Source organism: Melanostigma gelatinosum, assembly GCF_949748355.1.
Source record: "Melanostigma gelatinosum genome assembly, chromosome: 11".
NCBI classification, from domain to species: domain Eukaryota; kingdom Metazoa; phylum Chordata; class Actinopteri; order Perciformes; family Zoarcidae; genus Melanostigma; species Melanostigma gelatinosum.
Genome location: NC_136644.1, coordinates 23,184,169 through 23,197,517, shown reverse-complemented (window position 1 = coordinate 23,197,517; position 13,349 = coordinate 23,184,169). Strand labels below are relative to the sequence as shown.

At 40.7% G+C, this 13,349-nt stretch overlaps 1 protein-coding gene across 1 annotated transcript; it reads right to left on the bottom strand.

Moving 5' to 3' along the window:
- Positions 1 to 3: 3 nt before the first annotated feature.
- Positions 4 to 6,762, bottom strand: mslnb (mesothelin b; the record flags this gene model as incomplete). The annotated part of the gene is made up of 16 exons (XM_079279288.1): positions 4 to 29; positions 109 to 206; positions 1,305 to 1,336; positions 1,433 to 1,609; positions 1,716 to 1,834; positions 2,298 to 2,389; positions 2,593 to 2,795; positions 3,118 to 3,261; positions 3,422 to 3,506; positions 3,902 to 4,143; positions 4,272 to 4,346; positions 4,898 to 5,470; positions 5,642 to 5,754; positions 6,042 to 6,145; positions 6,249 to 6,448; positions 6,742 to 6,762. The coding sequence occupies 16 exons, from the start codon at positions 6,760 to 6,762 to the stop codon at positions 4 to 6; spliced, it is 2,304 nt and encodes a 767-aa protein (XP_079135414.1).
- Positions 6,763 to 13,349: the final 6,587 nt, after the last annotated feature.

Sequence of the window (13,349 nt, the reverse complement as noted above, 5' to 3'; positions counted from 1 at the left end):
CAGTCAACTATTGTGTGCGCATGAGAACACTTAAACAACACAATAAAAATGGTGCCTTTGTGTTTATGGTCGTATGTTTTTCTGTGTTTGTGTGAGAAAGGGACTGACCATCTGGCGCCATGTTTATCAGCACTTCTATGAAAGCCCAGACGCCTGGTTCAGTGTCTCGAGGCACGAGTGGTACGGCTCCGTACAATCGCTCAAAGCTGGAGGAAAACAAAACATTCGACAAGAAAGCGTTGAGAGAGGCTATCCACCAACTACCGCTGCAGATTGTTTTAAAGATGATAAGTGCATAAGTTCAATATTTAAGGTCGATAAGTTTCAGCACAGAAAGGGGGCAGGACCTTATAAGTGTTTACTTCTGCCAACTCCTTTTCAAACAGATGCTGTTCATTTATTTATTGTTTGGAATTTGCTGTATGTGTTTACTGTAGTACTACTACTGTAGTATGTAGGATAACTTAGTCCAGGAATGGTTTTTGGCAAGATTGTATGACGCACAGTGAACAAGTTCTTGAGTTTGAGTGTGTTTTACAACTCCTCAACGGGCATTGGTGTCTGGATGGGTGGATAACAAATTGTGGGTTTCTGTCGTACAATCACAAAATTCAGCGGTGGCCTTATTGATTATATTTTGTTGTATTTGCACTTTTTCCCACTTTGCACTGAAACTGCTGCACAACAATTCCCCTTGGGATAAAAATGTTGCATCCTGTATAATCTAACTATCAACTATCCAACCATAAGAGCCTTGCTAGTAGCGTCGCTGTCCTGTGAGAAACACGTATCTCGAAAAAGTCAACCCTGTTTTCAGCTTTGTGACGATACATTTTCCATCCGGGTTTTTAAATAGCTGATTTAGCTGAAGAAGTAGGAGGATTTTATCAACACATAAAGGAAACACTTCATCCTTCAGTTCATCACAAACGTTCAACATCAACACATCTGGAGACGCCGGGTTCACACTGGACAGGAAGGAGATGAAAAGCTGTCGTCTGAAAAGTAACTAAAGCTGTCAGACAAATGTAGTGGAGTAAATATTTACCTCTGAGATGTGGTGGAGTAGAAACTTACAGTGGCATTAATTGGAAATACTCAAGTAAAGTACAAGTACCTTATACTTAAGCACAGCTTTTGAGTAAATGTACTTTTTTACTTTCCACCACTTGCGTTTGACCATCAAAATGTCTGCTGTGAAAAAGGTCTACTGGGATAATCTAAAGAAAATGATCAAATTAAATCTGGCTAGAATTAAGCACCAACGCAGTGGTAAGTTATACAAGCATGCTGAAAGTACTCACATGTGTTTGAAGACATCGCAGGGTGGTTTTACCTGAAAAATGTAATCTTTTACAATGAATCATCCAGGACAGTTTAAAGATTTTCCAAAAGCTTTAATCTTTATTTTGTATCATTGCAAAGCCGTTACCTTATAGATGACATAGTGCAGTTGGTACAAGACCTCTTGAAGTTGCCTGTTTTCAGGGGACTCCAATAAGAAGTCAAAGACTCGGTTGATGACGACGTCTTTCTCAGGTGGAGTAGGAAGAGGCAACACAAGCATCTCTGCTATCTGCGTTGGAGACAATTGGGGAAGAACCTCCAGCTGGACAACAGACAAAAGAATAGAAATGATTAACGACGAAGGAAAAGCTTCAGGTACGCGAGTTTTAGATGAAGACTATCAGCCTGTCAGTGTTTTCCGGACTTACTCCAGAGAAGTTTGGGTTGAGCGTGTAGAAGTCAGTGACGGAGGGGATCCTTGAAAAGTCACCAAAGTTGTTTCTCAGCCATTCTGCGCTGTTATTGGCCGAGGACACACACTGAGGGCCTGACACGTACATCAAAAATGAATGTATATTTATTAAATGAGTAACTAACTACATTTACACAGTACTGAATTTAAATATGAGGGGACTTTATATAAATATATTTCCATTTCATGCTACTTTCAACTTTTACTCCACTATGTTTATTTAACAGCTAAAGTTACAAATTACTTCATAAATAAAGATTTTACAGACAGATAATATGATTAGCTTTACAAACACAGATTAAACTTGAATCCACCTCCACCAACTAAAACGTTAAAAGAGTTCTTATACTACAGCCATCTTCCAGCATATTTTTACGTTTGATACTTCAAGTACATTTTGCTGAAAATACTTTCTTATCGTAACATGCAGGACTTTTACTTGTTGCAGAGTATTACTTAGTTTACTTAATAAGTAGTTCATTTGCTTCTCTGTTGTTATTTTGCACCATTTTAAAGGCTGTAACTTCCAGACACTTACCAGATGTGTTGTGATTCAGCAGGAAGGGATAGATGAAATGCATATAGATATCATAACTATATCTATGTTGGTGTTTGCTGAAGGCTGCCACACTGCACATATGAGAAAGAAAATAAATAAATGACATTTGATGCGTCATAGTGTGTGTGTGTGTGTGTGTGTGTGTGTGTGTGTGTGTGTGTGTGTGTGTGTGTGTGTGTGTGTGTGTGTGTGTGTGTGTGTGTGTGTGTGTGTGTGTGTGTGTGTGTGCGTGTGTGCGTGTGTGTGTGTGTGTGTGTGTGTGTAAGGGGTTTACATGGCTTGGTAAACTGGGCAGGAGAAGTTCTTGGTGCTGAGGCAGGACAGGAGTGCTGTGGGTATGTCAGGCAGGAGGGGCACCAGTTTGATCTGAAACCAGAGCTTGATGAAGTTGGGGTCATCCAGGTGTTCCCGGGCCAGAGACGAAGAGTCCACCTCGCCAAAGATCTGCTGAAAGTCGGACACGACTTCTTTGAGGTTCTACGGGAGGAAAAGGTCGTAGATTTGAAATGTTTCCGACAAACACACGTAAAGTAGTTTACAGTAAAGATCTATGACAGTTGAATGTTCCCAGCTGGCAATTTATAAAACATGAGTTCTAGGATTTTGCATGTCAGTCATTATCTGTGAATGGTAAAAGCGGTATGTGTGATGTTTTGAACCATTCAGCTTTAACAACTTGATTATCAACTTTGATTGACAGGTTATTCTCAAGTTAGTGGTTTAAAAACAGAGTTTTTGATAGAAATAAATCAAAAGAAAACCCCAAACACCCAAAAGAGAGTTGAGGTTTTAGGCTCACCGATGTGAGCAACTCTTGGATCAGTGAATTCAGACGTTCTGTCAGCTGTCCAATCAAACTCAGGACCGTCTCCTCGGACATTGTCAGGTTGTTAGCAGCAGCACAGTGCAAAACTTTGGCCACATTTGCCACTGCATCCGTCAGCTGGTAAGAAAAGAAGATGGGAGGAACAAGATCTTCAAGACTACTTTTCAAGCGGACAGTTGACAACGAGGAAATGTAAACGCGAGTTCGAATCAAACTTCTAAACATTCTGAACATGATTCATAATCCACAAAAACGTCAGAATAAAATGAAGCCTCACCCCGCAAGGGTTCTTGTCAAGAGTGATGCTGCAGACATCTTGGATTTCAACGGTGTCATTGTCCATGGTACCATGGTCCAGATAGCTGCACACAACCATACATTTAAAAGTAATTATCATACACAATATTAATAGACTGGTGCTGATTATTTGACCACTAGTGGGCAGAGGAACTCTACAACAAGTCGACAAACTTACAACCTCAACACACTTCAGCAAGTTACTTTGGCAGTTGTCATATTACACGTCTAAAAGTTAGATTAGCAGTAATTTAGAGTCGTGTTTCTGCTCAACTGCCAAATCTAAATGCAACAGTCTCCCTTGTTTTAGCTCTGTTTGGAGCTTTAAATGTGTATTTGTCTCATTTAATGATTTGTTTCTATCTAACTGACACACACTAAATAATAAAATCATACATGGAAAAAGATAAACAAATACTGGATGGGAAGCGATTAAGAATTATTCTAAATTGTGACTTACAACACTTCGTGGAAGGCCATTGTGATGTTTTGGTGCATTAGTGTCCCGTCGTTTGGCAGGAACCTCCGTAACACCGGCATCACGACATGCTGGTACCAGTCCTCCACTTTAGTGACGTCGAACTTTGGCGTCTCTGGAAGTGCAGATGTGTTTTGTGGGCGGTACATCTCTGCCAGCTCGGCCAGAGTCCAGTTGAGCAGGAACTGAGTCAGAGTGGTGCTTTTTATTTCTGACACGTTCCTCTGGAGAAACACAGCAGGTCAGGAGTTATTTCACTTGCCAGGTGTACTGTATGCATTCATCTGCATTATGTATAGCCTGTGTGTGTGTGTGTGTGTGTGTGTGTGTGAGAGAGAGAGAGAACTGGCACCTCTTTTGTGAAGGACACAAATTCATGAACGAAGCTCTCAATGGGTTTGAACGCCGCCATGAATCCACTTACAACCTGTATGTGTAAAAGTCGAAAATGAGAACGAATTATAACACCTTATACAGTATTTAAACAAATACAGTTGCTTATTTACACATCCAGCAGATACGCAGCAACATTAGCATTAGCTGTTTGGTGCTGAGCACGTAGAGTGCATTCATCAAAGGCATCCATCTTTTCGTCTAACCCTCAGCGAGATATCCAAGAGGTGTATTTCCCGAAATGTCAAACTATTCCTCTACGGAGGACTGTGAGAGTGAAGAGCTGAGAAGAACTTGCAGACTTGGTGATAATTCTGTGTGGGTTGAACGGCCACTTTCACAACATTAGTCATTGAGTCCATTGCTGATATCAGAATATTGGTTCAGGCAGCTTTACATAATCAAAAAAACACACTATATCTTGTGTGTTTGTTTTTCCCAACAGCATTGATTTACCCTTGAAGTTTGAAAAATAAATATCAAAGAGTTGAACAAAACAATTAATGATTGTAGATTCAGACACTTGATGGGCGATTTAGCATTAAAGCCTGGCAGCGTCGGTACATCCACGCCACATTGCAGTACCTCTCTGAAGCTGTTGTGTGGGGACGGTGGTGGGTTTGGGTAATATGTGGGATGTGGAGGATCGGTAGAAGGGTATCCAGAGTCAGTCCAGTTGTGGCCCTCTCCGGGGCTCGTCCAGTTGTTGTCCCCTCCAGGCGTCGTCCAGTTGTGTCCCCCTCCGGGACTCGTCCAGTTGTGTCCCCCTCCAGGCGTCGTCCAGTTGTGTCCCCCTCCGGGACTCGTCCAGTTGTAGCCCCCTCCGGGACTCGTCCAGTTGTAGCCCCCTCCGGGGTTCGTCCAGTTGTAGCCCCCTCCGGGGTTCGTCCAGTTGTAGCCCCCTCCAAGGTTCGTCCAGTTGTAGCCCCCTCCGGGGTTCGTCCAGTTGTAGCCCCCTCCGGGGTTCGTCCAGTTGTAGCCCCCTCCGGGACTCGTCCAGTTGTAGCCCCCTCCAGGGGTCATCCATTGGTGGGAAGGGCCCTCTGCTAACAAGCTGTGGAAGACCAGGCTTAGGGCGGCATTGTCCAAACCCGCGAGCTCAGGCATCAGCAGCAGCTCAGCCTTCTGCGCTGGAGATAGCAGGTGAAGGACCTCCAACTTTGGGGGAGAGAAAAAAAAACAAGGACGAAGAGAGGAGGGGGATCAGATGAAGAAGTAGAAGTGTGACAAACTTTGTCCTCCATTGTGTCACTGTGAGGTTGACTGGTAACCTCACGGTATACACGCTTGAAATCCGATAAATGTTGAGGGAATCTCAAGGGAACTCACTCCACTGAAGACCATGTTGAGTGCTGTGAAGTCCTTCAGTCGGGCCATGGCTCTGAAGGCCCCAAAATTCTTCATCAACCACTCTTTGCTGCTCTGCTGTGGGCTCACACAACCTATACAGATATGACACACACCGAGTCAACACATAATGCAGATTCACTTCCAAGGTGCACAGAGAATGAAAATGGTCTGATGAGGTTCATATTTAAACAACACTTGACCACCATCCTTTTATCTAAATGCATCAGACTCAAATAAAGTTGTTGTTTATACGAGTGTGTTTCTGGAACTATTACAAAAATAACTAATTTAGCAACACGTGCAGCTTTTTATGGAGGTATGTGCTGTCTAAGTCATTTTCTAGTTCATCACAAAGTCGAAGTATGCACATTAACTTTACCAACTACTCCGTGTCCAGAGAGAAATGGGTACATATAGAATGTGTAGATCCACTTCTGTCTGACTGGATTCATCTCAGAATAATGGTGGCTGAGCTCCCTCACCCTGCAGAGAGAGCGAGAGAGAGAGAGAGAGAGAGAGAGGGTGAGGTGAGTTGTTGCAACAAAGGTAACAGGAGCATGCATGCGGAGCAGAGACTCGGACGTACACAGTCTGGTAGGTGGAGCAGCTGAAGTTCTTGGTGCTGAGGCAGGACAGGAAGTGCTTGGTGACAGATTTCAGCAGCGGTTTCATCTTGACCTCCATCCACATCTGGATCAGGGCTTCGTTCTGGAAGGGGTCTGCTCCGGGGTTTAATGCCAGCTCTCCCTGCAGGCTGAGGAGTGGCACTCCTGTCACGCTGGACCTCTGTGGGTGTGGGGATGAGGAGAGTAGAAAAAAAAACTAATTGAAGAGGTGGCATGAGGAAGTCGTAGAAATATAGAAATGTATTCATGTTGTGTGTGGGGGGGGGGGGGGGAGTACACAAACACGCGACATTAAATATTCAATAAAAGAATAGTTTCCACAGAAACTGCCCCAGTCTGCAAAGAATGAATATGGATTAGAGAAAACACAACAGACATAACAACACCAACTGGTAATGGGGGAATTTCTGCATTCCTTCCGTTATGTGTCAGCTGAAGAACATTAAGTCATACCATGAAGGTATAAACATCCATCGTCGCTTCAAGCATTCCTTTCAGCCTCCGCATGTGATCTCTCCCTGTGTCTTTCGATGGCAGTCCCACACACTGCAGGAAGCGAGAGGACGGATCTGGCCCCTTGGAATGACGGGCAAAAGGAAAACTTGAGCGATATGGAAACAATTCGATTCACAGAAAAAGAAACCAACCAAAGCTGCTGTGGAGGCAACGGGAAAGCTTCTTTCCAAAGAAATCAGAGCTCACAAATACTGAGCTGACTTAATGGGTTCATGACGTTTAACACGACGCGTAATGTGCAATTTGTGACTGATTGTCTAATTGCACACTCGGCTATGTTTCACTGTGGTTTGGCAAAACAATTACCGAAGTAATTAAATCAGTATTTAAATACTAATAGTTCCTGCCTATATAGTATTACAGTCGTTCCTTTTTTCATCTGTACTGTACGTTCCTATGGATGTTGGCTTGAAGACACACACACTCTTAAGCGTACAAGTATTCACTGCATCTAGCACGCAGATATTTCTGTTATATAGTTAGATAATGCATCTGATGCTTTGACAAACTCTGTTCAGGAATATTTCATCAAGCTTCGTCAGATGATTCTGAAACAACATGGGAACTCGTTTTGATCCGGTTATGTCATTTGGGCAGTTGATACAAGTTGAGACAGTGACAGAGAAGTCACACGCATTCCTGGTCGTCTGTTGGTATTTTGCGAGTTCTTTTTCTTTTCTCACATCACATGACCGATTTAATACCTCTGTTAGAAAACTTTTGATTTCATCACCACCGACCGCAGACTTTACAGTTGCTGCCTCTTGCAGAATCTTATCTTTTGTTGTTTCGAAAACAATCTGAGAAATCGTCATAAAGGACAGATAAAATCAGAACATGACGTTTGTACCTGAACCTTTGGGAAGAATTTGATCATGATGATAAATCCAAATGTATCAATGTAATAAAATAACAGAAAGGAGATCTTGTGATTTCTCTTTTGCCTTTTGCTTGTTTTTGGTGCACAATTAGGCAATAGTCCATTGTATAAGTATAAGTACATGTGACATCATCACTCACCTGACCACATGTTCCTCTTGTAAGACAGGTTTCATTTCTGTAGATTTCCAGGTGAACAAACACGTTTAATGACAAGAGGTCATAACAACTAAAACAGGGTGAAGTGGAAATTGTATCCTCCACTGGTTTTGTAATGATAATGTTGTGTGTAATTTTCCTTTACAACTTTCTGATCTCACCTTTGTGCATTTGAGGTCCCTGTTGGGAGGAGACAACGTTCATTGTTAGACCCCCCACAATAATTTGAAGGACTGAATGAGCTAGATTTAGACATATTTAGGACATTTCTATCATGAGACATGTTTTTATGAGAGGATAATTGTTTATGCTTGAAACATAATAGCTTTCTGTATTCCTCTGTCATCCATTTTCAAACCTAATTTCGAACCTAATTAATGTATTCGATGACATTTCATCAACACTGAATATATCTCAATGCCTGTTGTCTGTATTTAATCACATATCAGGGAAATAAAGAAAATAAATATTCATAACAAAATGGGCCAATAAATTCCAGGTATGTGCAGTGACTATAAAGTCTTTAAAAGATAATGTTGGCAGTATTCGGCAACAAATCCAAATATCAAAACCAACAGTGAATTAATCCTATTGTCTTGTATATCCAAAGTCTAATGCCATAGACCGCCATTGTACATTAAAAACACAAAGTTCAAGCCTTGAATGTCAATCAAGTTTACCTTTGATAAATATGTTAAACATTAAAGGAATACTTCACCCCCTGATGGACCATTTGAATATCAAATACTCACCTCATGTTACATTGAACGTTCATCACAATAAAAGAACGCGTCACCCAGTCAAACAGTGGGGCTACTTTACATGATTTAAAGATGTTGCTCAACTGAACGGAGGAATAAGCTACGTCAGGCTTTGGATGCACTTGCTAGCAGCATACATTCATTGTTGGTTATATCATCAGCCTTGTCCTTTGAGAGTGGATTTGGTCTTTGGCCATTTCTTGACAATAGATCTTGACACTGATACAGAAGAGAAAAGGCAGAAAACCTGCTCTTACCTGAGCAGCTCCCCAGTACGTAAACCAGTAGAAATAGGTGGCGTGGTATCATGATGTGACTGGTCTCATGGGATGAGAGGGCTTATGTTGAAATTCACTGGGAGATAATCAGAGAAAGCAGTTGACACAGTGAGCCGCTACACCAACAAGCACTTAAACACGAATAGGTGGATCAGAAGTCTGAATTACAAATGTTTATTCCAAATTACAAATCCTTTTATTTTAAGGTTATAGCAAAATTGAAGAACATTATATCATCGTGGTTGATAATAGTAAGTACAGAATGGAATATTGTTCAGTAGTTTTTATCAGAGTCGGGCCACTTTTTGCTCTTTTGAAATCTAGGCCTGTCAACGCTTCATGAATCGCATCACATCTTCAGTCAGCCCCTTGCTGTCCAGTCGCTGTCATTGGAAATGACGCTTGGAGCCTGTGTGTTCAGGGAGTGGCTGTGAGAAACGTTAACAGTAAGTGACATTGCCTTTACCTTAGTGGAACAAAGATGACACAAAAGATGCATTGGTGGAAAGAATGCTGAAACTCCACACCATTCACCTCCAAACAATGAACAAAAAGACAACGAGATATCACCCTCCTCGAAAACAATATATTCTGTAAAATGTCACCAGAACAGTAGTCACAGTATTCATTACTAATGCCTCCATCTATGCGGTATAAAATCATCTCAATGCAGTGTGTGTACTTTTAAAACAAAATATAACTCAAGAAAAGGGAGTTTCCCCATGATGGGTTTGATACGTGTCCCGGTTCTCATGTTGTTGCTAATCTACTCACATCTCTCAGCATCTGTCATGGTAAAATGGCAAAGAAACACATACGGGACAACATTGGTCACGTATGGTTAGCATTTTGAAATGCCACAAAGAAGTCTGACGAGTAGATGAAAAACACTTGACAGTGCTAAAATCTGTCATGAAAATATGTACTCTAGCAAGTTACAATGAACATGATTACATAAGCATTCATTTGGAGTCATATTTCTGTCCTTCTAATGTAATGTAAGTCCAATATTTGCTTGGTGCTTTGCTATCCTCACCAACTAGTCCTTTGTCTGTGTGCTGTTTGGAGCTGGGCAGGTAATGTACAGTAGATTGATCAGAGCTTTTTTATTGCCCAGAACAGCTTCCTGCTGTTTTGGTGCTACGGCCTTCAAACTCCGGTCTTATCAACCTAGTTTCGAGCCACAGCACCAAAACAGTTATTCAAAATAAAAGACTCCATAGAGCTGTGGGGAGCCAGGTGATGATTCTTTATGACACATTACACACGGCCATTTGGTCTATTCTTGATATAAAAAAATGAGTGCATCTTTTTGTCCCCAAAGGAGAGGTGAGTCCCCACAATGTGACTGTGTGACCACAGTCTCCACAACGTATTAATATAAGTACACACACACACACACACACACACACACACACACACACACACACACACACACACACACACAGTCATGTTTTCATGAATTTTGGGGACATAACATTGACATTGCACTAATGTCCTGGAGACATTGTTGTGCATTTTGTAATTTTAACGTACCGGTAATCAGATTAATGTCCCCACCAGACGGGTATAACACGCCCACAAGTTCCCTTTGAACACTTTCACCCACTGATTCTTTCCTTCAAAGCCATTTGTTGCAACATACACCCACATACAGGTGGTTCCACTTCAAATGTTTGTTCAGGATCATTCATCGTCATCAAACATTTGTAGCTCTGGCAAGTGAAAGACAAATAGTCTTCTACATATTCTTTGTCACTAATTCACTATTTCTAAACCTGGAGCTGAGCAGAAGTGGTGTGAAAATATTTGTATAACAAGGCTGGGTAATACACACACAACTTCTCCCATTTCCCTTTTAGTTTTTTTTAATTCAAATTATGTAAGAAGAAAGAGACAATAGAATGGGGTGTGAAAGGATTGTGACAAAATAAAATGATGTTACACAATCCCCCACTACAGGTTAACAGTTGAAATGTTATCTTATACATTATGAACTATAGATTACAAATGTTTTATTTGGAAGGTTATCACAAATGTACCTGTGATAGACTCAAATGTATTTTTTTATTTCTGTATAAACTCACTTATTCAAATCTGCTTTTAACCTGTGAGGCTAGTTATGTATGTTTTTGTGTTGTTTCTTACTGTTATGTCATCTCCTTTGTTTATATTGTAATTGCTTTTATTGTTTCTGGTTTTACCATGTAAAGTGCCTTTGAGCACATTTTAAAGCACTGTACAAATTAAATATACTGTTATTGTTATTAAATGTTCAAATTGTTAACAGTACATGTTGCTCACTTTCACTTTGGTTCAAAAATGTCAAGAATACAACAAAAAGGTGTCAGACTTATTTCCACTGTGTTCCTCGATGTAAAGATAGCAACGATGCAAGAAGTCCAGTGACATAATTTGATCATACTTTAACAAACAAAGAACATTTACTCAAGTAATGCACTCAAGTAATAATAATAATATAATATAATAATGACAATAATAAAATAAAGGAGAATGTCTGAGGTGCTGAGGGAGAGCGTTCCAGTGGGACGGAGCAGAAGGTCCGGTCAGTACAGTTTGGGGTACTTTGCGTGAGTATTTCCATTTGATACTACTTCATACTTATTCAACTTTTTATCCCACTGCATCATGATTCATTTGACAATTGTAGTTACTTTGCAAAAGATTTTGCATGCAAAATATACTTATACATCTTATGAAATATGGCGCTACAGAGTAACTAACATATATAAGCTACAACTGACACCACATTGAGGAAGTACAACACTTCAATCATATGTACACATTCATAAAAAGCATCAGTAATAACCTGAAAGGAAGCATTCTACATGAAGACTACTTTTACTTTTGATACTTTTAGTACAATTTGCGAATAATACTGTACTTCTAAGTGCAGGACTTTTACTGGTAAAGGAACATTTGTACATTGTGAATTGTGTGTTGCTACTTTTACTTCGCATTTGGTCTGAATGCATCTTTCTTTCCTCATGAACTTCATTCATAAAAAGCCATAAATAACACAATACAATTTTAAATAATAAAAAGTAATTTTGTCAGCATTTATTATTCTTTAAAGGTCATTTAGAAAGTCATCTTTTTATATTAGACGCATGCAGGTTTGACCTCACCCTAACCCCATTTTAATGAGGCAGAATTTATTATTCCCACTGCTCAAATCCCCAAACAGCAGGTTGTTGCCAGAAGCACACACCCACAACAAAAAGGACCAGATCGCGGTACCTTAAGTGATGACTTCACAGATTTATTTTACCTTACTCGCATTCATCTATCATTGTATGACAATAATAATATATGACAATATAAAATGACATGAAATCAAAGCTACATTTCTTACCAAGTCTCGGTGTTAGCCGGAGTCCTTCAGGAGCAGTAAAGTGCCGGCGTAGAAACCGTTCTCTCGCTCTTGACACTGGAGACACAGGTGCACCAGTAAACTGCTGTAGGGTGTGTTGTTATCGACAATGATACAGGTAATGCCGGCTCACCCCTTGGTGCTGCACAAGTGGGCCGGACAAGGTTGGCTTTTTTTCTGCCTCACTGCAATTGGTTACCGGCAGTTTCCTGTGTTTGTGCGCGTTCATTGGCGGTCAGCTTTTCTGTACATTAACGTCTGAGTGAAAGAGAGAGAAAAGAGAAAGAATGGAGACGCAAAGTATGAAGTTGCATCTTATTCTTATTCAGCAGGTTGAACCTCACTATATAAACTATGTCTTCAATAAATCTAGTTGGAGTCACAAGCGATTGAGTTCATCTTTGAGAGCAACACAGCCCGTGCAGAGATGATCAACATACAGGACTTTTGCTTTCATTTCCTTCATATATCTCACAATTATTTCAAGGTCTCCCAATGTGCTTTGATGCCTGAATTAGTAAAGAACAAGAACACCAAATTAGGCGAGGGGTCATAAAGTCATTGTGTCACTCCTCCAGCCTACATCCTGCGCCTTTGCTCAGACCACACCCATCTTCAACCTCAGCCTTCATTGTGAGCTCAAATAGTGTGTGAGGTTTCGGTCCCGAGTATCGCGTTGACAAAATAAACAATCATCAAAACTATAATCTCCCGGCAAAGCTCTCTGAACCGTCTCTGTGGTGATTCCAGATACAGTGGGTGAATAAACACAGGAGCACATTTTGCCATGACGACTCACAAACAATAACAGCCATGTCGACGCGTGCACACTCACACAAAGATCGAGTTAAACAGGTTTGTTCATCACATGAGGCATTAAACAAGCTGAAATCAGCATGATAGGAAGTGATTCGTGTCTCAGGCCCACAGTTATTTTAAAAGTAACCCGTTTACTCAGAAATTGAAGAACAAAGTTAAAACTACTACAGATACTAACTCACAGGTCACGCTACCTCTGTCTTTCCATCAGAGGCCATCTGATTTATTAAGCTATAAAAGAATATTAAAACATGT